Here is a 21885-nt window from a genome sequence, read left to right as displayed (position 1 = left end):
TGAACATCAAGAGATTTAATAAAGGAAAGACCGCCAGCACGCACTCTCGACGATTTTCAATTTCTTCGTTGCAGGTATTGATGGCTTCTTTAACAGAAGCGAAGACGACCCCGTCCTTTTCATACTCCTTGAACACATTCTCAATCTTCTTGTCGATGGCTGTCATTGTTGTTTGCATGAATGCCATATTATATGGAAAGACCGCGAGGGACATTTTACCTTTGGCTTCATCAGACTTTGACTTCCGCTGAGCCTTTAGAGTCGACAAAGTCGCCTCGGCAGCTTGCAGCTCTCGATTGGCGATATTTGACTGGCTCTCGATGTCAGCTCGTTCTCGCTCCTTCTCACTGCAAGACCCCATTAGCTTCGAGCCAAGGGCCTGAGCGTAAATACTCACGTCGCAACACGATCCAGATCCTTCTCCATGGAATTTGCTCGTGCGTCTCGTCCGACAACCTTGCGGAACTTAGCATTATTGGCCTGTATGCTGTAGAAGAGCTGAGAGGGCATGTCAAAGATCGGTGCTGGAAACGAACGCACATGTTATCGACATCAGTAGTTTTCGACCGCAGTTCGTCCTTCTTCAGCCCTAGCTTCGCCCTGGCATCTGCCTGCAGGCTGAGCGTCGTGATATCCGACGTCAACTGTTCTCTGCGGAGCTCCGAGTTCCGCGCTTTTGAACCTGCTTCTGCCAGACGCTGGTCGATATTGGCTGCTTTCATATCGGACTTGGTCCGTTCAAGTCGTCTCTCTTTCTCCTCCACATCGGCCTGGAGAGTCCGGAGCTGAGACGAGAGAACAGAAGCTTTCTCCACCTCCGCTTCGGCTTCAGATACGCGGTCTCGTGACGTTTTCTAAGGACCACAGAGTCTTCAAACGTGGTGAAGACGAAGTAGGTTAAACAACGCACGATACGCTCTTGAAGATTAGCTTTCTCTTGTTTGTAACCTGCCAGCTCTGACTGCAAGCATGTCGACTTCGAGTTGTACTCTTCCGTCACTGTTCGCAACTCGTCCTATGCACAACAAGTTACGATACAATACCGAGTCGAAAGGAGAAAACAGCGTGCATATAGGAGGCAAGCGTACCTGCAATCTATCGGCCTCGGCATTCTGTCGGCGGCGTAGCTCTTCGAGTCTGGAAATGAACTCGATAACCTTGTCTCGTTCAAGCGGTGTGTGATCATAGCCCCTCATTTGATACTTCGCGCTGAGATCTCTGATAAGCTCTTCGCGGTCTGCGATGCGTCGTTCTTGTGCCTGAGACGCGCTGAGTAAGTGGAGGACACACGAAGGCGTAAATTACCGTCTCACGTCGGTTTCCGCTACCAATCGACCTTGCTCACTGACAAGATCGACATGCGTCCGTCTGATCCCTTTCAGATCCTCCTCCGTATCGTGCAATTTGTTGGACTCCGACTTGAGCTTCTGCCTCTGTTTTGCAGTGTGCTCGTCGAAATTCTTCAAACGATCCACCAACTCATGATCAGTACCTTCAATGGAGACGTTAGCAAGTATGTGTCACAACATATGTCATCAGTGTGGAGGGTGCATACCGTCCAGCTCTCGAACATTCTCCCGTGCGTCGTCCAGTTCCTTCTGATATCGTGTTTTCTGGTCATTCAGGGCATCTACTTTCATATACGTCTCGCGGAATTTGGTGGCAGAATCATAGAATCTGGCATTGGCCTTCACTAGCTCCTCGTACTTCTGTTTCAGCTCTTCGTATTCCATTGTCTTCTCTGAGACAGTGCTCCTTGCTTCCGATAACCGTTTCCTCAATTTATCGGCATGTACCTTCTCTGTTGCGAGAGATTCGAGGCGCTCCTTCTCGACTTTGAGCTCTGCCACTCTATCCTTCCGTAAAGCTTTGATGTTGTCTAAAGCCTTTGTATACCTGCGAATCATACACCATCAGCATCTTGAAGAGTCTGCCCGCCCGCATTACTCACTTAGTGGCCTCAAAGATGTCATCAAACTTCTTCTTCAGAATGGAGGGCTCCGCCAAAGGCCAGTAAGAGTCCTCTTGGTGGCAGAAGATGACATTCTCTAGGACGGCTTTTGAGACGCCAAGAAGATGGGGGATTTCGACATCCATCTCAGCACACTTGGTAGATATAGCACCTCTCTGGAGCAGGATATAACCAGGATACGATAGTCATGACATAATTGGCCGCACCTTCCCACTCTTCTCATCCGCTAAAGCCAATATGCTCTCCAAGGTCTTCATTGTCAATGCCCCATTCTTCTTCAAAGTCACGGACAGGTTGCGAACGGCTAACATCCGGTTGCCATTGGCGGCGTGGAATCGCAGTTTGACCTGTGCCTTCACTTCTTTTTCGTTCGCCATCTTCGGATCGTGGACGAACGCACCGCCACGCGTATTGGGAGGCTGATCTCCCGTCGTGGCGTATTTCAAGCACTCAATAATCGTAGTCTTCCCGCTGCCATTATGACCGACAATGACAGTAACGGGCGTGAAGAACTCGATGACAGATATCTGTTTGTCATCGAAAGAGCGAATGCCTCGGATAGCGAGTTTGTCGAGGCTGGCCATCTTACAGGAAGAGATGCAGTCAGTTCACAATCTCAGCCAGCTCCGTCTATCGTATCAGGCGGAAAAGTTGACGAGGACTAGCTGGGTCGTCACAATGGAGGAATGTTAAGAGGTTAGGCCTTAGGAGCCGCGGCTGAGGACGCGAGACGCGTTACGCGACGCGTGACCGACGCGTCTGTATCACGGTCACGTCCCAAAGTGCGCCGGTGTGACAGCTGTCGCCGACAAATACATCCACATGGACTCTATACCGTATCCCACCTTCGATGACAACTCGGCATGGGGGACGACAGACCCTTCGAGTACTGGGGACCCAATTCAGGACGCTATGCGGAAAGATAAGCTTGTGAAGTACGGACTACTTTCCTGTTGTCCAGCACAGCTCTGATTCATGCACACGCTTTCGATAGAGAGATTGCGGCAGCTCAAGGGAATCTACGTGGTTTGTATCGCAAGTGTCTGATCTGCACTGAATCCTGATTATGCTGGCAATCTACAGCACTGCTCAGCAGAGTCCGAAACGTGCAAGGAGACGTCGACAAGCTGTCCTCCGAGAACGAGACGTTGCAAATGTACATCGATAACCTGACGATGCAGATGGCCAAACGGCGATGATCATCATGAAGTTCCCTGTGACTGCCTGCTATCACTGTTCACAGGCATGTTCTGTCGTGTTCATAGTGAGGAACGTTTTGATGCTCGGAGCACAGCTTATTGTGCCATCATGACTCCTCCTTTCAACTGAGAAGTTCAAATTTGCTTCTTCATGAGAACTTCAACATCATTATAGCGGATGTGTGTGGCTTTAAAAACATTATATGCGCTCCTCTGAAATGTTTGATGCATGTATAGTGTCTTTTCTAACAGCACTAATAGTGAGACATCAATATACAGAGATCGATTTAGCTCGTCTATCCTAGAGTACAATCACATTCCCGTTCAGCATGCTTTTAGCTACATTCAGCCGAATAAAAGTCAGCCGCATGTGGACCTTCAGGTTTGTTCTCCGGATGCGCCGTCAATGGCTGAACGAGAGCTGTCTGAGACACCTCTGCTCTGTTCGGTTCCTCTTGCTCGGCGCCGGACGTGAACTCTTGTCCGACAGGCCCGCACAAGATGCCTTGAATTCCCCAACGGAAGGATTGATCAGGCTCCAAGACGATCACGCCTTTCGAAATGTCCAGGTTCGAGGCATGCATGGACATGTCACTCTCATCCAGATCGTACCGCGTTCACCCAGGTGTCTCGATGAGCGGAGGCTCGAACGGCATCCCTTGTAACCTCAGGATGTCCTTGAACGGCGCCGCAGGTATTGCTCAACCCATCTTCTGCTGAAGCTCCTCGGTCAGCCTCGTGAAGGAAGCAGCCCTCCCAACACGATTGTTGTGAGCCACGGTATCAGCGATCTTGGCCTTCTGGCGCTCAGTGACGTGCGTCTGCTTGACCTGCGCATCGACTCCAGAGAGGCATGCTACAGCTGACTCCGTCTTGACTTTGACTTTGTCAGCCGTGCGCGACCGAGCTTGTCCTCGAAGCTAGCCACCTTTCTCAAGTATGCGACAGCAGTTTCTTAAGGTCGTCCTTCTTCGCCTAATGGTCATCCTTGCATGTTCGTAGTTTCGCCCGGGCCTCGTTCAGCGCCTCATCTGACGCACGCCTCAACTTGACGAATGACACATTCAAGTAAAGACGCTTGATCGCCGGCTGCTGCTCCCAGTGCTTGTCTTCCGTTTCAACAAGCTTGCATTCCCTTCGCGCGATCTGCTGCCTCGACTCGAAATGCTACTGGTGTTGCTGCCGCCAATTTTCTTTAAGGTCTATTTCACTTGCTCTACGAACTCGGCGTCGGCCTGGCGCTGTGTCTCTTGAGTGCTGAGTTTGGTAATCTGTTCAAATGCAGACATCAGTTCATCCTCCAGCTCCTTGACCTGTTTCTTAATGGTCGTCAGCGAATCTCTTCGCGCTCAGTCACCCGACCCTATAGCGCGACTCGCGGCCTCGTATTCTAGACGCTGAGTCTCCGAGTTCGCCTCAACAAACGACTCGTTCCCGTTAGTCGCCTTTAGATCATGGGAAATACGTCAACGTACTAGTGTGATATCCTTCAGTCGTGGAGAGTTACTAGCAGCCGAGATCGCCCAGTACTGCTAAGCAGGGGGCCGGAGCACAACGTGTGCTACCAAGACAAGCAGTGACCTAAATACCAACAGAGAAATCAGCCGCGGGGTCATCGATGTCTTCGATGGCAGTTCGTTCCGGAGGGCCCTGAGAGTGCACCAGGATAGACCAGGACTTGAGGCCAGATTAGCGCTCGAGACGCGTCGTACCGTGCAGATCACGGGACCCTGTGGCGTGACAGGCGCGCTGGTGACGCGTCCCGCGAAAGTCCCGCGTTCTATAAATTCTATTACTTCAAGCATCAAGCTTGAGCTCACTTGATCCGTTCAGCGAAGTCTCAATATTCGCCGCCGCCATGACCGAACCGCGCATCGCGTTCAAAGCTGGACGCTGCTTCCGGCGGGAAGGCACGAACTTTGTCGATGTAGATCCCACCAAGGGAGCTATCATACTGCAGAATGGCGAGGACGGATTGCTGCATTTCATTTGGAAGAATCGAAGTACAAACACAGTCGAGGAGGTGCGCGTTGACTGCGCACTCTGCTACCATTCAAATTTGCATTGATTAAATTATTGCCACAACAGGACCTGATCCTCTTTCCCATGGACGCGACCTTTGTGAAAGTCGAACAGTCCGCCTGGGGCCGAACATACGTCCTGAAGTTCTCATCCTCTAATCAACGGCATTTTGTAAGTGCGCCGTTAACGGAAACCTGTTCAATACTAATGCTCCTCGTTTTGCCTAGTTCTGGATGCAGGTAACACATATATTTCTCCGACTGTGCTCATCGCTGATCTCAACTTAATTAGGATGCCGATCCTAGCAGAGACGTCGAGTTTGTGAGCAACGTCAACCGGCTGCTGACCGATCCGCAGACTGTCCCGATATGGTTTGCACCTGGATATAATCCCGGTGAGGACGCGCAGGTTTCCAGCTCGTCTGCACCTACAGTGGCTACTCCAGCGGAGGCAGATCTATCTCAAGCCGGACCGTCGTACGTCGGACATTTCGACGCAATGACTAGCGGCTGACCGATGCACGTAGCTCCCAGTCTTCTGGAAGCTCGAATCCGTACAACGCTACGCCCGAACAGCTAGCGCAGATGCAGCAGATCCTCGCATCGTTGGCTACTCCTGGCACGCAGACGATGGAACCTGGTCCGTAACTCTCCGCCATTCCCATCTAGACTACGACTGATAATCTTGTAGAGCTGTCGCTGACGGATATCCTTACCCCCGCGAATCTGATGCCTCTATTCCATTCACATCCGGAACTTGTGCAGTCTCTTTATCCGCACTTGCCGCCAGACCTGCCATCGCCTCCTTCAGAAGAAGCGCTCCACAGGATCATCTCGTCGCCGCAGTTCCGCGCGGCGTTGCGGAATTTCGACCAGGCATTGCGGACAGGTCTGCTTGGCGGCCTTGTGAGGGGTCTTGGATTGCCGGAGGAAGCGGGAACAGGGATACAGGCATTCCTGCGAGCAATCAAAGAGCAAGCGCAGTCGCAGTCAGGAGGGGGAGATGATACAGATAGGATGGACACAGCAGAGTAGATGACCGATCCTGTAATATCATCCATTCCCAGTCATGATTACACGATGTTGTACATCTATTGACATACAATGTCCCGTAGGCCAGTATACACCATTCAATGGCTGCGGCCTGCCAACCACTGCAGTACGATGTCTCTGAGGCCTGATCAGCTACGCATGCTCTGTCTTCCCGGAACATCACTCACAGGTTGTGTTGGCTCTTCATCGAACACTGGAAGAGAAAGCCTTAAAGCTGCGCGAACGAATGGAGCAGTACCACACACATACCGAGTAGCACTAGAATATCAGTCGAGACACCGGCATTCAAAATGCTGTACGCAACTCAGATTTCAGAAACTCACCGACACCGGTCTGTTCTGTATCTTGTCTAGTTGCCTGGAGCAAAATCAGCTTTCAGGGGCGTAAAAAACCCATATAACACATACAAGGCCTTGATCAATTCGTTCACAATTGCATGACCCTCGAGATCGTTCTTGTTGCCGAGCTACCATATAAATCAGTGATCTTATACCACCTACAGAAGAACATTGTACACTCACCACGAGAAGTGGTACGCCAGTCAAGGTAGGCTGTGCTAGGAGCTGGTGTAGTTCGAATCGTACGATATCAAACTTTTCTTTCTGTAGTACCCTCAGCAACTAGTCGATATTCCAGGACAATACTTGACGTACGTCTGCGGAGTCTACTACAAACCTGAGGACGACAAAACCTTCAAATGATCCAAGCTGACAAAAACGGGGGCTTTACTCACACTATCGCATCCACTCCGTTACAGTAACGTTCCCATATCGATCTGTATCTTGGCTGTCCTGTGGTATGCATTGATTGGTACTCAGGACTCGTCCGAGACTATCAACAGCCCCGTACCAGCAACATCCCATATCTTGAGCGTGACGTTCCCTTTCCGAACTTTTCGGAAGTTGAATGCAATCGTAGGCACGACTTCCTCACTCCACTGCAGCGGTTCCGTTTAAGGACGAACGCGCTCCTGCGAGAAAGGCAACCATGGTAGCTACCTGGCCCGACCCTATTACATTCACGAATGAAGTCTTCCCTGACGCCTAACATAACCATGAGCACGGTTTGGAATCCTCGCTTCCAAAAAGCTCTCGCTCGTACTTGCAGCCCTACAACGGCAATTTCTGCCGTGCTAGAGAAGAAGAGCCTGAAACCGCATGTTCGCATTTAGCCCGCCGCAGCAAGCGGTAGGTGCGCTGCAACCACTACTACTCACCCGCTAAGCCACTGAAGAAACGAGGAGAAGACCGATGACATGTATCAGCAAGCAAAAGGCACAGGCGGCACTTGCTCAACGGACAGCAGGACGGGCGGAATGGGTCTGCGGGTGCGTGCAAGATGTTGCTTGTGAAGTCGAAGCCGAGACAAAGCGCTGAGAAGTGCCACCTCGTCGTTCGATCACTGGATCTGGCCGTAGATCTCGTTTTTCTCGACGTCCTCTCTGCCGTCCAGCACCCAGCCACACCCATCACACGACGCGCCTTTGTCCTGCAACGCCTGCCCGCAGGTGATGCTTCGCGCGTTCGATGTATCTCTTTGTGCTCTCTCTCGACGATCGCCTGCGCTTGGTCTCCGTTTCGCGTCCTGGAGGTCCAAGAAGCATTCTAAGAAGACCGACGATACACCACTCCCCGCGGACATAGTCAAGGCCATCGAGCGACTCATTGGAGGCTCCACCGGGCGGATAGCGGCCATATCGAAGCACCTTGCGCGTAACAGATCCACTGCCGATATCCTTCTCCGGGAGCTGCAGAAGGCAACTCCCAAGAAGAATGGTGGAAGCCAGGGCACGAAGAAAAAGAAGAGCACGGGAAACGCATTCACGGAATTTCTAGAGAAACAGAGCGCTGCCTCGCTTGTTGCGAAATGTGAGTACACCGAATGCACTCCAATGAATTGCCGCTATACCTCTGTCGACAGTAAAACGGGAGGAAGTATCAGCTGAAAGCGAAAGCGAGGACGGCACGTATTTCTCATGTCTTTACATCTTTCTTGGTATTGGTCTCTGATACTCGCGCCCTATTCTCCGGATTAGATGCCATCACAGCACCGAACCAGAAGACAAAGGAAAAACTGCCCTTCTACATGCGTCATACAGAGGGCATGCTGTCTGACCTTGAGGGCAGTGCACTGGAAGGTCAGTCTGCAGCTGCTTCTGATGCATCATGCTGTCTTCAACAATCCCCCAGACGTTGCGCCTCTCTCATTGAACACCATCCCTAAGCTGACGCATGGTCTCAATCGGGTCCTCACCAGGTATAGTAAAGCCCATTATGTTGTAATCTGAGCTATGACGAGCTACCTTCATAGTTCCGGAGTACAGTGGCTGCAAGAACCCCGGTCGCAGTTTTATAACTACCCCACATGGCTGAAGAGCATTCCTGATGTTGATAAATTCGCATTTGAGCGTGTTGAGGGCTTTGTGACCAGTTCTTCCGATGAAGTGCGTCCTTTAGGAGGCGCTATCTTTCCTGCTTCGCTGACTACAGATAGGACCTGCTACGTAACGCGCGGGGACATGGATGTTCGTTTGCAGGCTCGACATCATCTCTAACCGGAATGCTGAGTCAGATCTACCTCCTACTTTCTGGAGAAAAGCCTATCGATACCAGCGCGCTGAGCGGTTCATTCCAGAAAGAGGTATGTCTGACGTGTTCTTCGTTCTGAGGTATCCGTTCATGGAAGGCAATCAATGTATCAGCCCAAAAACTTCACTCCGGGCCAGCGCATGCCTGTCTCTGTCAGTTTGAGTTATCGTGATGGTGTGTACGCGACCGATTCCGATGCGGCACGTCTCGGAAAGAGCGAGACGATCCTTTCCCAGCTCGTACGTTGCATCATGATATGCGTATGATTGTCTGAATGACAATTGGTCCATCCTAGGGTATTCTGCTCGAGAAGTTCTTTACGACGCCGTTGGAAGAATTCAACAAAACACTCATGAGAGGCACTCCAGTACCCCTCCCTCTCGACCACGCTGCTCAGAAGACGGCCTACCGCTACGCCAAAGTGGGTTGTCGAAAAAAATACATTCATTGAATCTATTGCTCACTCATAATTCCGCATAGTACGGTAAATTCATGATGCGAGCGCAGCTTGATTGCCATTACCCGCATCTGCCAGGGACGGGTGTCTTCGACATCAAAACACGCGCTGCGATGCCTATCCGGTATGACTTGCAGAATTGGCGGGTTAGTTACAATGTCCGCACGAGTGACCTTTTTATCTGATGGGGCCCATAGGTTTATGCAGATTATCAGATTCGCACTGTTCAGGGCGCAAGAGAAAGTTTCGAGAAGGAGTACTATGACCTCATACGTTCGGCTTTTCTCAAGTACAGGTATGTAAGAGCTTTCGATTTGTAACATTATTCATTTAACTGATGAACTATGAAGCTTCCAGGCACGCATAGGCAATATGGATGGTGTCTTCGTCGCATACCATAACACGGCAGAGATCTTCGGCTTCCAGTATATTCCTCTCGAGGAGATGGACATGCGCCTATTCGGCCACACTGAGGGCGCACGCGTCTTCATCAAGTGCGTTGGCCTGCTAAACAAGATTTTCGAAGAGATTGTGCTCTACTTCCCGGAGAAAGTGCGTTTAACCCCCCATTGAACACCCTGTCGACCATGACGGATGATTCATCATGCGCATCTTAGTCCATAAACTGCACATGGGAGACTCAAGAATCCGGCCATATGATGCACATCTGGATCGAGCCAAGGATCTGGGAGGGCGACGATAAGCCAGTGATGCAGCTCGACGTCAAGGTCATCAACTATCTTGACATGGAGAAGGTTTCAGGGTCCGCAGCGGTTGAGTCCACCGACCGGACATGTATGTATACGTTCTTGGCAGCTTACCGCTACAATGCTTAATTGGGCCTATCTTGTTCCGCAGGGACGGTCGGCTATTCGATCACCAAGTCGTCGCTTTCGCAGAACGAGGTTCGCGCCAAGCGCCGTGCCGCTTTCGACCGGCAGCTGCTCATATACAAATATGGGCTTAATTTGAACGAGAGAGTCGAGCATAGTCAAGATATCGATCTGGCCCATATTGACCCTTTGGCCAATGCTCCCAGGATCAGAAAGCATTCTCACAATGACTTCATAGAGGAAGAGGAGCACGAAGAGCAGCTTCATTCAGCTCCAGAGACTCCAGAGCCTCAAGAGCCTTCCACCATGACTCCTATTGCGACAGTTGCGGAAGAACATCCTGCAATATGGGGCGACATATGGGGCAATTATTCTGCACGGGTGACAGATAACGTCACGGAGAGCTCACATTCCGAAGACAGTCAAGTCTTTACCGACTATGTGGCCGATGAGCCATCCCCGGCAGCCCTTGGACTTCATAACTCTGTCAATAACGACGGGAATTCCGATGCTGCAACGTTACATGCCGACAGGGAGCATTCTGCCATATGGGGCGGAATATGGGGGTATATGTCAGAGGGCTTCGCGGACCACCGGGACCAGTCACAAAGTAGCGACTTGGCTGACGTCTAGTGGGTCAAGACTGGAGCGGATATATCCTCCTCGATATTGTGTGCATGCGCCAACAAGCTAAGTGCATGCACCTTCCAAAAGTCATGCTGGCATTTCGTCCGTGGATACGACAAGTTTTATGGTCACCGCGAGCACGTACGTCGAGGCCGTCGTCAAACGTTGAGTAGCATCATTCTCCTACCAATGGCTCGGCATACGGCACGGTTCGCAGTACGTAGGGCAGCAGTTGATGTACCACGAGATGCTGCGGAACCACGAGTATCCCTAAGCGACACAACTACTTTACTGAAGCATCCTACAGTCGGAGAATACACCGCGTCATAGGATTAAGTTTGGAATGTCATACAGTTCGGAGAGCACTACTAGACCACCCCCAAATGGCAAGAAACAAACTATGTCTAAGTTCAACACGGTTTTTTACGCGTTCGAGTTGGTCCGACATTCATTCACAATAAAGGCCTTGCTTCTAACATGCCAGTTCATTCGGTTCCCGCTACCTTCCGCCCAAGCTGATCGTCGAGTTCCAGATCCGGATCCTCCTCGACCTCGACCTGGGGAGGCGCGCCTGACGCAGCCCTCGCCCTGCTCTCCTCGTTCTCTCGCTCAATCTGATCTCGCATTTCGGCGACGTCCTGGTCCACCTTGGGTGCCACGCGATCGACGCCTGCAGCTTGTGCAAGCGAGACACGAGCACGATGAGGCGCAAGATGTGCAGAGCGCCTCGGGGGACGCTTGAGTCTGCGACGTGCGACCTATCGCAGCGGATGAGAATGACGATATCACAAACAGTAACGAATAGACCCACCATGACCGGAACAGAACATTTCTGAGAGAAACATGATTGTTAAACAATGTTATGCAATGTAGATGACCTCTTACCTGGATAAGATAGTGCGACGTTGAACCGAGCAAGATCCTGAATAACCAGACCGATCATCAAATTTGTGATGGCGAAAGTGATTCCAGAGAGACTGACCCTTTGAGGTTGCCCAAACCTCGGGAACCTACAATGAGCATTGTGGGCTCATAGTAGTCAACAATGTCTGCATGGTAATAGTGTGTCAGCGACGGGCCCGAGGCATGAATCCCCCGCCTCACCGAGAAGCATGTGCCGACTGTTCTTCGCATGCCAAGCCTGGCAGGATACTGTAACATGAAGGCGCGTGCGCTGCAGAAGGCTAGTGGCCTGTCGAACGAGAATGTATGCGAGGGCTTGACGCTGATGCAACGTAGGGTTAGAGGCGACGAACGCAAAAAAAGAGCTACATGACGCTCACTTCCTGCTGGCTACGCAACTTCGTCGCACGATCCGAGGGGTTGGGTATCAAAGGGTCGACTATCATGATTTCATCAGGTTATAGGGGGTCGTGATATTGCGGAAAGACGTACTCTTGCTTTCGTTCTCAATGACCGTTACAATCAACCTAATCACTCACTCATTCAGTATCTGTATGGCATGTGGGATAATGATTTTAATACGCACATCTCGTCACCGTCTCGCAGTACAGTGCCGATACCCCACTCGAGCGCGTAACGACTCTCGTCACTCAGATCGCTCGCAAGCACATAGCGCTTGGGTTTGCGTCCAGTCTCCTCCAAAACACGTGCAGGATCGCCATGGGTGATCGTGATCGTACAACGGTCGCGCTGGAACACCGGCCGCGAAGTCTGGAAATGCAACGGGTCGGGCCTCACCGACTTGCGCCTGCGTGGACCATGTGTGCTTGAGTTCAACGTACTGGGGAAGTAGGGTTCCGGCGGCACGACAACATTAACACCCTCGCCAAGCGGGTCGGGCACGTCGACAGTGTCGTGGTCGGTGAGATCAGCAGGTATCAGCGCGTTGCGCTCGGTGTTGCGTTCCGTGACGGGGTCAAGCTGGTCGTCGTCGCTCCAGGACTCCTCTGATCCCTCGTCATCCTCCGCTTCTTCATCCGCGGACTCGTCATCAGATGTCGCAGAAAGTGAGAATGCGTTGCGTGGGCGAATATGTGACACTTCGGTGTCAGACTCGGCATCAGAAACAGACAGAGCCTCAACGACGGGCGACGTGTCGCGTGTTCGGCCGCGGCGCAGACGGAACGGTGACTGGCTACGAGTGCGTGCGCTTAGGCCATCCTGCGCGTCACTCGAACCCGAGAAGGAGCTAGAGCGGAACGCATTCGACCTGCTATCCTTCTTCTCGGAGCGCCCTCGCTCTTTGTCGTCGTTCCCGCTGCGACTCAGAGAGAGCGATGACAACCCGCCCATCATCGAGCTGAGCGACATTCTTGAGAACGAGCCGCTACTTGCGCGAGCGGTGGGCTCGGCAGCCTTGCAGGTCGTCGGAATGTTTGAAGCCGTGAGAGAGAGGGCATTCTGTGAATCAGCGTCGTCCTTGGTCAGCACATTGCAGGAATTGATACGTTTCGGGGCACCGATAGGGGTGCCAGGGCGTGATGGGATGGAAGAGGAGACTGAGGAGACCGAGTTGGATCGCTGAAAGGGCAAGGTAACAGTCGAGCTGGACGCCGATGAGGTTGCACTACTCAGGGGGTAATCCAGCTGCTTGCCTTCACGTGGCGACGGCAGAGTGGAATCCCTCGATGCAGACCCGTACTTGGTCTTCCAGTACGATCGTTTGCGCGGAATGTCGGTCATGGGAGAGGGTGCTGATGGAAGGGCGATGGAAAGATGTGGAAAGGCTCACCTCGGCTTCTCCAGACAAAACCTGTGCGAATGCAACGATGTCAATTAGCACGGTGTTTGATGGGACATGTAGCGTGAGATGAGCGCGGGTAGTCGTTGCCAAGCTCAGCGGCAGGCAGCGAAAGAACGCTCTAGACGATAAAGGAAGACGAACACATACATATTTAGCAGCTTCCTGCACGTTTCCCCCCTTGTTCTGTGATGCATGTGTGAGAACGCGAATGGAATTGACCCTGGGAGAATCGGTTCACCTCGAGCGCGAATCTCGCCGTCTTCTCTGGTATTCCGAGGCCGAGTAGTTGATCTATCTTTTCAGCCGAAGCCATTTGCGTTGCACAGAGCGAAAGGTTGGGTCGCAGGTTCAGAATGCGGGGGAGAGGTGTGGGGAAGGTGGTGATAGAGTGAGCAGTACTTATGCTTGTCCGTACTCGGCGTTACAGGCTTTAGCTGGCCCGGAGGCGGTGATTTCAGTCACTTTTGCTTCTGTCCATTCAATCGCTCCTCTCACTCTACTAAACACGGAACATGATCAACTCATTAAACTAATCCAACGAAGCCTCAACCGCAACGATTCACATGAAAGCTAGTGAAAGCTAGGTATTGAGTCTCAGGGACCATTCATACGAGGAACTTTCAGTGACGATCACTTGGCCGTGGACTGGGCCCCAAGGAGGTCCAGATCTCCCAAGTCAGTAACTAGTCCATCGTATCGGGCTGGATCATCCGCCTGATGATGCAGCTCGAAATATCGTATTTTGATTCGCCTGCAATTTTCTTCGTCGCCCAAAATCCCCGCAAATTGAGATGATGCTGGTGTGCACCGACGCCATGCGCCACAATCACTTAAGTGCGGAGCACACCGGAACGCAATGTGCAACGCGATCACGTGATTTACGCTACTGGACAGCTCTTGCCGCCCGATCGATTCTAAAATGCTCCATCGTAATCCGACCTTCTGCCCTCTGTTTCGAGGCGAATCCTGCGCCTATGGATTGGTGAAACCGTATGAGGCTACTAAAGCAGATATCTTGGACTGTAGCTCGAACTGATGCCCTAATGACACTTGGTTGAATCATTTTAATCGGGCCTGGAGGCTGACGAGCCTGGCATGTCAGCCTCCAGAGGTATAAATCCCCCTTTGTCTCCATCATCCCCTTTCCCATCGACTACCTCATGCAGAACCTGAACAACAACAATCTTACTCTCGCGCTCTTCTTGTCGTCCGGTAGGACTCCTGGCCACCTCGGGGTTCTAGTCTCTACGCTGGACGACATCGACACTCGGGTACACCTCGCTCCAGGACTAGCCTATGGACCGGCGCTGCTTCTGGCTGCTCTTGTGCTCAAGGTCATTACACGGCTGCGCCGTGTTCGAATTCAGTCAGGCAGATTCCCTCGGACGACCGTGCCACCAGTCGGACCTGTCCTCTGCCGCTGGATCTCGCTCATTCCCGCAAGAATTGTCCATTCTGTGCGGGCTGTCCTTCATGGTCTCAATGCTGCGTGGATTGTCTCCGTCTGCAAAGCCACCCTGGACGACATTTATGGACCGCCATCGAAGACATTCATAACCCTACAGCTGACTGCTCTGTTGGTATCTGGGTTGTTGCTTGTCTTGCTGGTACATGCTGTGCTCCGATTCCCTGCTTGGCAATGTTGGGCGACTTCGGGTACTAGCATCTTTACACGATCAACAGACATCACGCTGGTATGTGTTGACGTATCTCCATATACTGCTAGCTCAAAGTTTTATAGTCTCAATCGCAAACAAAGAAAGGGAAGAATGAAGAAGAGGATGAAGCAAACAGTGTCGAATGTCTGTCCCTTCTAGACTCTGTGCATGATGTGCAAGAACCAACGGTGCTCCGAGTCGTCGAACATGGTGGATCTTCCGATGCTGACTTATCCGAAGGCAGCACCATCGTTTCAGACTTGACAACGTTGCTAGCAGAGGCGCGTCAAGACATTTCGAAGGTGGAAAACCCCTTCGCCGACGGTGGTCTGCAGCTGGCCAAGATACACACTTGCCTGACTTCCACTCCGGAAAACATCATTTGTTTCTCCACTCCCCGCACAATTCCCGTCATCAACACCAGGGATGTCTGGTCCACCAGAGCAGAGGCGCGACTGGCCTACTCGAACGAGTCGTTGACGGTCGTCCATGGTGACTCGGAGCGGACGACTCAGGACGCGAAAGTGCGGGATGCCCGCATCGAAGAGCTTTCGGTGACGCTCCCGAACTTCCAAGGTGTGGTTTTGAAGGCAGAGGAACAACGCTATGTTCAAGATCGCAAGATCGCGGAGCTCCAGGAGGAACGTTTAGCGCACCGCAAGACGATCGAACACCGGGATCAGCTGCTCAAGGAGCGCGATGACGCATCCGCCAGGCACAAGGAGGACGTAGAACGGTACAAGGCTCATATAGACCGTCTTCAACTTCAGAGGGAGAACCTGTTGCACAAGGTGTTCGCCCTTCGACTGGATGGTGCCGCGAAGGAGGATGATTTCAAGACGAAGGGGGACGAGCTGAAGCGTGCGCTAAATGCATGCTCGAACGACCTTGCTAACGCCCATAGCGACCTTCTGTGTGCCGAGACCATCAAGAACACCATCAAGATGGGGCTCGAAGCGCACGTCCGCTGCCTGCAAAAGGAGGTGGCAGACCTCAAGGACCGCGCTGTAGTTATGGCTTTCGCTTTTCGCAAGGAGAACGATGGAGCCAACACCGAAGTCAAGAAGCAAGGAACCAAGGGAAACGTTTCGCAGGATGAGAACGAGGAGCGGAACGAACTCGTGCAAGGGACCGGCGTTACCCCTAAGACTCGCCGAATTCGGGAGCTGAGCGAAAGATTAGAAGATCACGAATCTCGTCTTCGCCTCTCTCAAGCCGCGCTGGCCGACGCAGACAGGAACTGCCGCCAATACAAGCTCGCATGCAGGGCCCTGAAGCTTTCTACCAAGCGTGGAGATGCCACTGCTGAGGATCTTGCCGCCAAGCTGGAGCAGAAGAGTCGCGAGGTTGACGAGCTAAAGGCTGTTAACGGTACTCTCGTTCAACAAGTTGACTTTTTGGAGGCGAACTCGGAGACACAGTGTTTTGGACGCGAGGACGAGAGGCGCACTCTACAAGACCGGGTCAAGGAACTCGAGAGTTCGCTGTCGGCAGCATGCGCGGAGCATCATGAGCGCGAGACAACATTCAGGGACCAGGTCAAGAAGCTGGAAGACGAAGTGAAATCTGCCCACGAGCAGATCAGCAAACTCTGCGCGCAAGAGTCACAGCTTCAGGCGGAGGTCGAGCTCAAGGAGCAAGTGCATAGACTGAAGAGGAAGTTGGCTGCGGCGAAGACGCAGCAGCATCAGCAGCACGTCGAAGCGCGGCAGCAGATCGCGCAGTTGGAGAACAAGCTCGCTTCGGCAGAGAAAGAGCGTCAGGAGCAGCGGCTGGCTATCAAGCTTCTTGAATATCGCAAAGAAGCGATCATCAAGTTGAAACGTGCGTCGGACGAGGCGCTGGATGAGGCCCGAGCGGAGCTACGGATGTGCAAGGAGAGCCATCGAATGAAGGTGGACGGCCTCGAGAACACTGTCGCGCACTTGAAAGAACAAGTGGCTATCTTCGAGAACAAGCTTCCTCGCGCAAGCAGGGCTGACAAAGTCAAGACGGAGTCAGCCGCAGCATGCCTCACTCGAGTCGGTGCGCACAATCAACGGACACACATCATCGAGCGCGAGAGGGCCAAGGTCGATGATACCGTGGCTCACGGTGGTCGCGGTAGCAGGGCTGCTTCTTTCACGAGGCTGACCGAGGAACTTCGGCGGAAGATGGGTCGAGCGACGCCTGCGGCTCCGTTCAAGGACATCACCAATCGCGTGGCGAAGGTGCGCGTTCCGGGGCTACAAGGGACGCCGTTCGAGCCTCCGCTCATCCTGAAGGACCTCGAGACACCTGGATGGATGCGGCATGATCTGGACGAGAGCGACATGTCGGACCTTGGCATGCATGCGTCGAACGTGGAAATCTCGGAAGGCGCGATCCTCTTCGGACCTATCAATGCGCCTTCAGGCCTGATCAATCCTCGCGTTGGGAAATCCAAGACATCTTTTGCAGTTCAGTCGGACAAGAGTTCGCGTCCGGCGACGAGCAAGAGAAAGGAGGCGCCTCTCGCTCAACTCCTGAAGATGCATCCAAAGAACAAGTCTAGAGGCCCACAAGTGGCTGAGTTTCCTTTAACTGAATGCGGCTAACGAGCCGTTAACGAGGATGTGTTTGTACGATATGATAGGTGCCCATAGATGAGCTAGATCTATTTTTTTTTGCATTCTACTACCTGTACTTTTAGAAGAGACGCCTTAGATGCGCCACAAAACCCAGAGGAAATTCGTAAAATATTCAACACCCCATGTCTCTGCTTCAAGAGCGTCTGAAGGCGATCATGGTAAATGCGACAGCTCGGAGTGAGATGTCCGCCGCGAGATAAGTGTCAGAACGTTTCATCCGGGATATACATTCAACACGATAGCCAGTTCAACCAGCCTTGCGGCATTCCAATGTCTGCTATACTAATCTATATTACAGATGTACCTGCATGCTAAGATGGGCGGAAGATGTGCAGAGCTGCTTTCGAGCGGCGAAGCATTGTGGGTATACGTGCGCATAACATGGACCGAGATGACGCCAATTGTAGTACAAACTCCGGAAAGGCGAAGATGGAGGCGGATAAGAGGTTGAGATGATCCGTGACGGAGTCCAACGATTTTCTGCCCGGCAGCGACGCACAGGTGGAGGCAAATCAGAACGTCGACGCCCATGCCTCGAGATCGAACGTTGATGTCCGAGAACGCTCGATGAAGGGGTGTTTCTGTGATATGTCCGATGTATGAACAAGGGCGCCACGTAGCTATGGAGACTCACGAGCAGGTCCTTCGGCGTTCTCCTCTGCTCCGGGTTCTTCAGCAGGCAGCTATCCACAAAGTCTTCCGCCTCCTTCGGGAACCGCCCTTCTGGCGTCAGCCGTGGCGCAGGTTCGTTCACAATGTGCTGCAAGAGCTCAAGGATGCTCATCGTCATCCCGCCACCCTGCAAGCTTACACCCCGGCTCTTCCGTTTCTTCTTCTTGTCCTTCTGTTCCTTTGTTTTCTTGGGCAGTGGTGCAGGCCGGCTCGGCGAGAGCGTGCCCTCGAATTCAGAGAGGTCTGAATCGTCTGAAGACGAGTCGGCAAAGGGGAAGCGGCCCAGCGCAAGCTCTATGAGCGAGATGCCGAGTGACCACACGTCGGACTTGACCGTGTATTGCGCGCCTTGAATTCGCTCGGGCTGCAATCCTCGTGGGTCAGAACATCTTTTCAGTGTAGCTTGCTGGCAGACGCACACTCATATATGTCGACGTCCCGACAAAAGTGTCGGCGATGGAGTTGATGAGCTCTCCCGACACACCAAAGTCACAAATCTTGATCTGTCCTTGTGAGTTGCAAAGGATATTTGACGGCTTGATGTCTGTGGCCCGCTAAGAATCGCGCAAAATAGCGAAACGGAGCTGACGCACCTCGATGGATGATGCGATGCACGTCGTAAAGGTACGTCAGGCCTTCCAGCACTGCCAGGGCGACCTTTCCCACCACATCGATATCAATCGGCCCGATCTTCTTGTATATGCCATCCAGCGAGCCCTTGTCCATGAACTCCATGCAGATACAGATATTCGGGTCCGAGATGAACGCGCCATAGAAGGAGATGATGTATGTCGAGTTGCAGTCGTGCATGATTTGCAGCTCGCGTAGGATTTGCTTGCGCACAGACGGCTTTGCGTCGATCAAGACAATCTAGATGGTAGCATGACGCGTAAACAGGGTGGATGATGCGGCGCATGGGGCGCGCGGCGCGCTCACCTTCTTCGCCATGATGGTACCTGTGGGCGAGTGCCGCACCTTCTTCACACTGCCTCCGTTGCCCTGCCCGAGTTCCTGCAGGTCCTCCAGATCCTCGTTGCGGAGGTCGTATTTTGTCTGCGAATTCAACTCCAGATTCGCAAGAGTTGACGAGAGGGTGCTATGATATGTCATGCGCTTCGATGAAGCACCTGCTGCTGTAGATATAGAGGAATCCACCGCTGGTTGCTCGCCCGACTCAGCAGTGATGCCAGAAGTGCCAATCTTCGGTGCCTTCAAAGTCATCGGAGGAGGCCTTTTCTTCGTGCGTGAAGCATCTGCAGGAGCGGGAGCAGCGCGTATAGGAGCAGGCTCCGGCTCGGGTGGCGGTTGTTTAGAAACGTCAAGCTGGAGAGCCTTGAAGTTGCGCTTCTTGCGCACGGGTCCTGCAGGTGCTGCCATTCTTTCGGGCTAAGTCAACACCGCCGGACACAGCTATAAAGGTTTCAGAGCAGAGCGCCGCAGAGATCGTACTCGCAGCACACGAGGGTGAAGTGGAGGGAGTGCGAGCCTGCCGGCAGCAGGTCTTCCCATATATTTGATTACGTAATGTGATTGATTGTCTCCAAAAAAGGCAGCGCCCTTGATGCCATAGAAGGTGTAGCCCTATCAAGCTGCGGCTGATCTCGACAGTCGTGGATCCAGTTAACTCTCAACTCTGCTACTATGAAATACACTGTTTCTCTGGGTTGAGCTGAAGGCAAATTAAGCTATTCCGTTACATTGATCTCAAAGGTTGATTGATACGGCAATCAACGCGGTGATCACTCTCTGTTGCTCTCGTGGCCGCGTACAATTGGCACGAGCCATACACTCGACAATTGTATTGCAAGCCCCGATGACTTCTCTTGGCAACCCAGCGCTCAGCAGCGCGGTGTTTGCTCTTCAAGTCAGTGAGTATCTAAGTGCTGTGTCAGCTGAACTGATTGGCCAATGTTCTCGCAGAAAACAGATCTCGTCGGCTTGGACGAGGATGCCATCAAGGTAGCTGCTGAGTATGTAAGTGCCTAAGTGAACACATACTTTGGTGGTCAGGGTCGATGCTCAACTCTCTTTGGCAGATTCGTGGGAGACTACGAAAAGAGTCCTACACTCCCCAGACGTGGAGAACGCAGCCTCTCCACCTCCTCCCGCACGAGCCATTCTCAATAGATGACCCATCCAGTAGAGAGTGTTTGGACTGGATCTTCTTGATATCCTCTCTCAATTTCAGCTTCTGGTCAGAAAGTGAAGGTTTGCCAGACAGATATGGTGTGGAATGGAGGAAGGGATGGCACTCGAACGACAGAACGGTGCATACGGGCTATTGGTCGTTAGTGGCTGCGATAGATCGAGGTTGGAAGACTTCTCAGTGTGCGTGCTTATGTGTTCTTAGCATATGTTTCAGCCTTGGAAGATGGGATACCCTTAACGGATCCAGCCTTCTACTCGTCGGAGGAGTCGTGCCCCAAAGCGTTGTTAGAAGGGATATTTCGGCCTGCACCTCAATGCAAAGAGACAATGCCTCTGTTCAAAGAGAGAGTCGCCATTCTTCGTGAAAACGCCCGCATCCTCTGCTCTGTACGTATATTCTCGAGATGCTCGATTCATTGTTGACAGCTCTTCCTCCAGCATTTTGGGGGCTCTTTCCAAGGTTTCTGTCAGGATTTCCTGCGACGATACGGCGGACGCGGTACCGGCCTTCAGCTCGTCCAGATGGTGATCGACTCCTTCCCAACATTCCGCGACCAAACCATGTATGAGGGAAGAACCAGTACGTTCTCCTTCTCCTCTGTACCCTCAGGAAGCTAAAATGTGACTAGTATACTTCTGGAAGCGCGCCCAAATTCTCGTCGCTGAAGTCTGGGCAGCCTTCTATCCCTCCTCACCCACCACTTCACATTCGCTTTTTCCCGCGGGCGCCGCGATACACGAACTGACCATGTTTGCCGACTACCGCGTGCCACAAATACTGCACCACCTGCGTATCCTCACTTATCCTCCGTCGCTGGTTGAGTCGCTGAAATCCCGACGCATGCTCGAGTCGGGATGTCGAGAGGAGATCAGCATCCGCGCGGCGAGCATCGTGGCAGTGGAGAAGGTACGGCAGAGAATCATCGAACAGTACGAGAAGGCGGATGACGAAGAGAAGGAGCCGTGGGAACGCTTCGGACATGCGCAGGAAGCTATGAACAGTGTCCTGATCGATTTCTATTTGTGGGACTTGGCAAAGAAGGTAGAAGCAGGGGAGGACAACATCGTCGGGATCAAAACAGCAGAAATGCTGCCTGCTCATTGCATCAGGAGCGTATGGTACTGACGCTGCTGAGATATCATTCGCACATAGTGAAAAGTAAATCAATCAGCAGACCATCGCGAAGATGATGACAATGCATTCTGTCCTCTATCAGATGTTAAGGACGAGAAGGCGACGATATTGGGCCGGGCCTGCACTGACTCATCTTCCGCAACTGTCCATCATCACTAATATCATCCCTCATCTTCCCCCCCCCCCCCCCCCCCCCCCCCCCCCCC

General features: G+C 52.5%; 9 protein-coding genes across 9 annotated transcripts; 5 read left to right on the top strand and 4 right to left on the bottom strand.

The window, feature by feature from the left end:
• Positions 1-1385: 1385 nt before the first annotated feature.
• Positions 1386-2678, bottom strand: LAESUDRAFT_167286 (uncharacterized protein). Its single transcript, XM_040901420.1, has 3 exons — positions 2179-2678; positions 1952-2127; positions 1386-1896 (listed from the first exon to the last, which is right to left on the bottom strand). Exons 1-3 carry the CDS (start codon positions 2554-2556, stop codon positions 1536-1538), a joined length of 915 nt encoding a protein of 304 aa, XP_040769771.1. The 5' UTR covers positions 2557-2678; the 3' UTR covers positions 1386-1535.
• A 116-nt stretch (positions 2679-2794) lies between these two features.
• Positions 2795-3171, top strand: LAESUDRAFT_754629 (uncharacterized protein; the record flags this gene model as incomplete). Its single annotated transcript, XM_040911912.1, has 3 exons — positions 2795-2907; positions 2967-2998; positions 3056-3171. The coding sequence occupies 3 exons, from the start codon at positions 2795-2797 to the stop codon at positions 3169-3171; spliced, it is 261 nt and encodes an 86-aa protein (XP_040769770.1).
• Positions 3172-5029: 1858 nt separating this feature from the next.
• On the top strand, positions 5030-6227 carry LAESUDRAFT_754628 (adhesion regulating molecule; the record flags this gene model as incomplete). Its single annotated transcript, XM_040911911.1, has 6 exons — positions 5030-5194; positions 5260-5364; positions 5421-5432; positions 5485-5669; positions 5720-5832; positions 5884-6227. 6 exons carry the CDS (start codon positions 5030-5032, stop codon positions 6225-6227), a joined length of 924 nt encoding a protein of 307 aa, XP_040769769.1.
• Positions 5883-7502, bottom strand: LAESUDRAFT_776620 (P-loop containing nucleoside triphosphate hydrolase protein; the record flags this gene model as incomplete). The annotated part of the gene is made up of 11 exons (XM_040913833.1): positions 5883-6362; positions 6413-6438; positions 6569-6602; positions 6653-6711; positions 6767-6847; positions 6899-6920; positions 6979-7036; positions 7095-7182; positions 7244-7288; positions 7347-7392; positions 7462-7502. The coding sequence occupies 11 exons, from the start codon at positions 7500-7502 to the stop codon at positions 6323-6325; spliced, it is 540 nt and encodes a 179-aa protein (XP_040769768.1). The 3' UTR covers positions 5883-6322.
• Positions 7503-7700: 198 nt separating this feature from the next.
• Positions 7701-10756, top strand: LAESUDRAFT_808990 (Pet127-domain-containing protein; the record flags this gene model as incomplete). The annotated part of the gene is made up of 13 exons (XM_040914109.1): positions 7701-8113; positions 8166-8207; positions 8281-8382; positions 8435-8501; positions 8556-8688; positions 8739-8885; positions 8947-9072; positions 9129-9254; positions 9314-9436; positions 9488-9585; positions 9641-9842; positions 9908-10085; positions 10149-10756. Exons 1-13 carry the CDS (start codon positions 7756-7758, stop codon positions 10754-10756), a joined length of 2310 nt encoding a protein of 769 aa, XP_040769767.1. The 5' UTR covers positions 7701-7755.
• Positions 10757-11235: 479 nt separating this feature from the next.
• On the bottom strand, positions 11236-13024 carry LAESUDRAFT_640692 (adenine nucleotide alpha hydrolases-like protein; the record flags this gene model as incomplete). The annotated part of the gene is made up of 8 exons (XM_040903615.1): positions 11236-11508; positions 11562-11582; positions 11636-11672; positions 11733-11799; positions 11855-11975; positions 12034-12092; positions 12146-12180; positions 12240-13024. 8 exons carry the CDS (start codon positions 13022-13024, stop codon positions 11236-11238), a joined length of 1398 nt encoding a protein of 465 aa, XP_040769766.1.
• A 1593-nt stretch (positions 13025-14617) lies between these two features.
• LAESUDRAFT_746824 (uncharacterized protein) lies at positions 14618-17691 on the top strand (the record flags this gene model as incomplete). Its single annotated transcript, XM_040911439.1, has 2 exons — positions 14618-15151; positions 15199-17691. The coding sequence occupies 2 exons, from the start codon at positions 14618-14620 to the stop codon at positions 17689-17691; spliced, it is 3027 nt and encodes a 1008-aa protein (XP_040769765.1).
• Positions 17692-18086: 395 nt separating this feature from the next.
• LAESUDRAFT_720078 (kinase) lies at positions 18087-19867 on the bottom strand. Its single transcript, XM_040907750.1, has 5 exons — positions 19333-19867; positions 18990-19266; positions 18816-18940; positions 18359-18760; positions 18087-18305 (listed from the first exon to the last, which is right to left on the bottom strand). The coding sequence occupies exons 1-5, from the start codon at positions 19771-19773 to the stop codon at positions 18237-18239; spliced, it is 1314 nt and encodes a 437-aa protein (XP_040769764.1). The 5' UTR covers positions 19774-19867; the 3' UTR covers positions 18087-18236.
• A 342-nt stretch (positions 19868-20209) lies between these two features.
• Positions 20210-21856, top strand: LAESUDRAFT_740624 (uncharacterized protein; the record flags this gene model as incomplete). Its single annotated transcript, XM_040911092.1, has 6 exons — positions 20210-20260; positions 20317-20370; positions 20433-20706; positions 20759-20931; positions 20983-21124; positions 21174-21856. The coding sequence occupies 6 exons, from the start codon at positions 20210-20212 to the stop codon at positions 21668-21670; spliced, it is 1191 nt and encodes a 396-aa protein (XP_040769763.1). The 3' UTR covers positions 21671-21856.
• Positions 21857-21885: the final 29 nt, after the last annotated feature.

Source organism: Laetiporus sulphureus (assembly GCF_001632365.1).
Source record: "Laetiporus sulphureus 93-53 unplaced genomic scaffold LAESUscaffold_2, whole genome shotgun sequence".
NCBI classification, from domain to species: domain Eukaryota; kingdom Fungi; phylum Basidiomycota; class Agaricomycetes; order Polyporales; family Laetiporaceae; genus Laetiporus; species Laetiporus sulphureus.
Note: the sequence above shows the minus strand (reverse complement) of the source record. Positions and strands in the feature narration are given on the sequence as shown.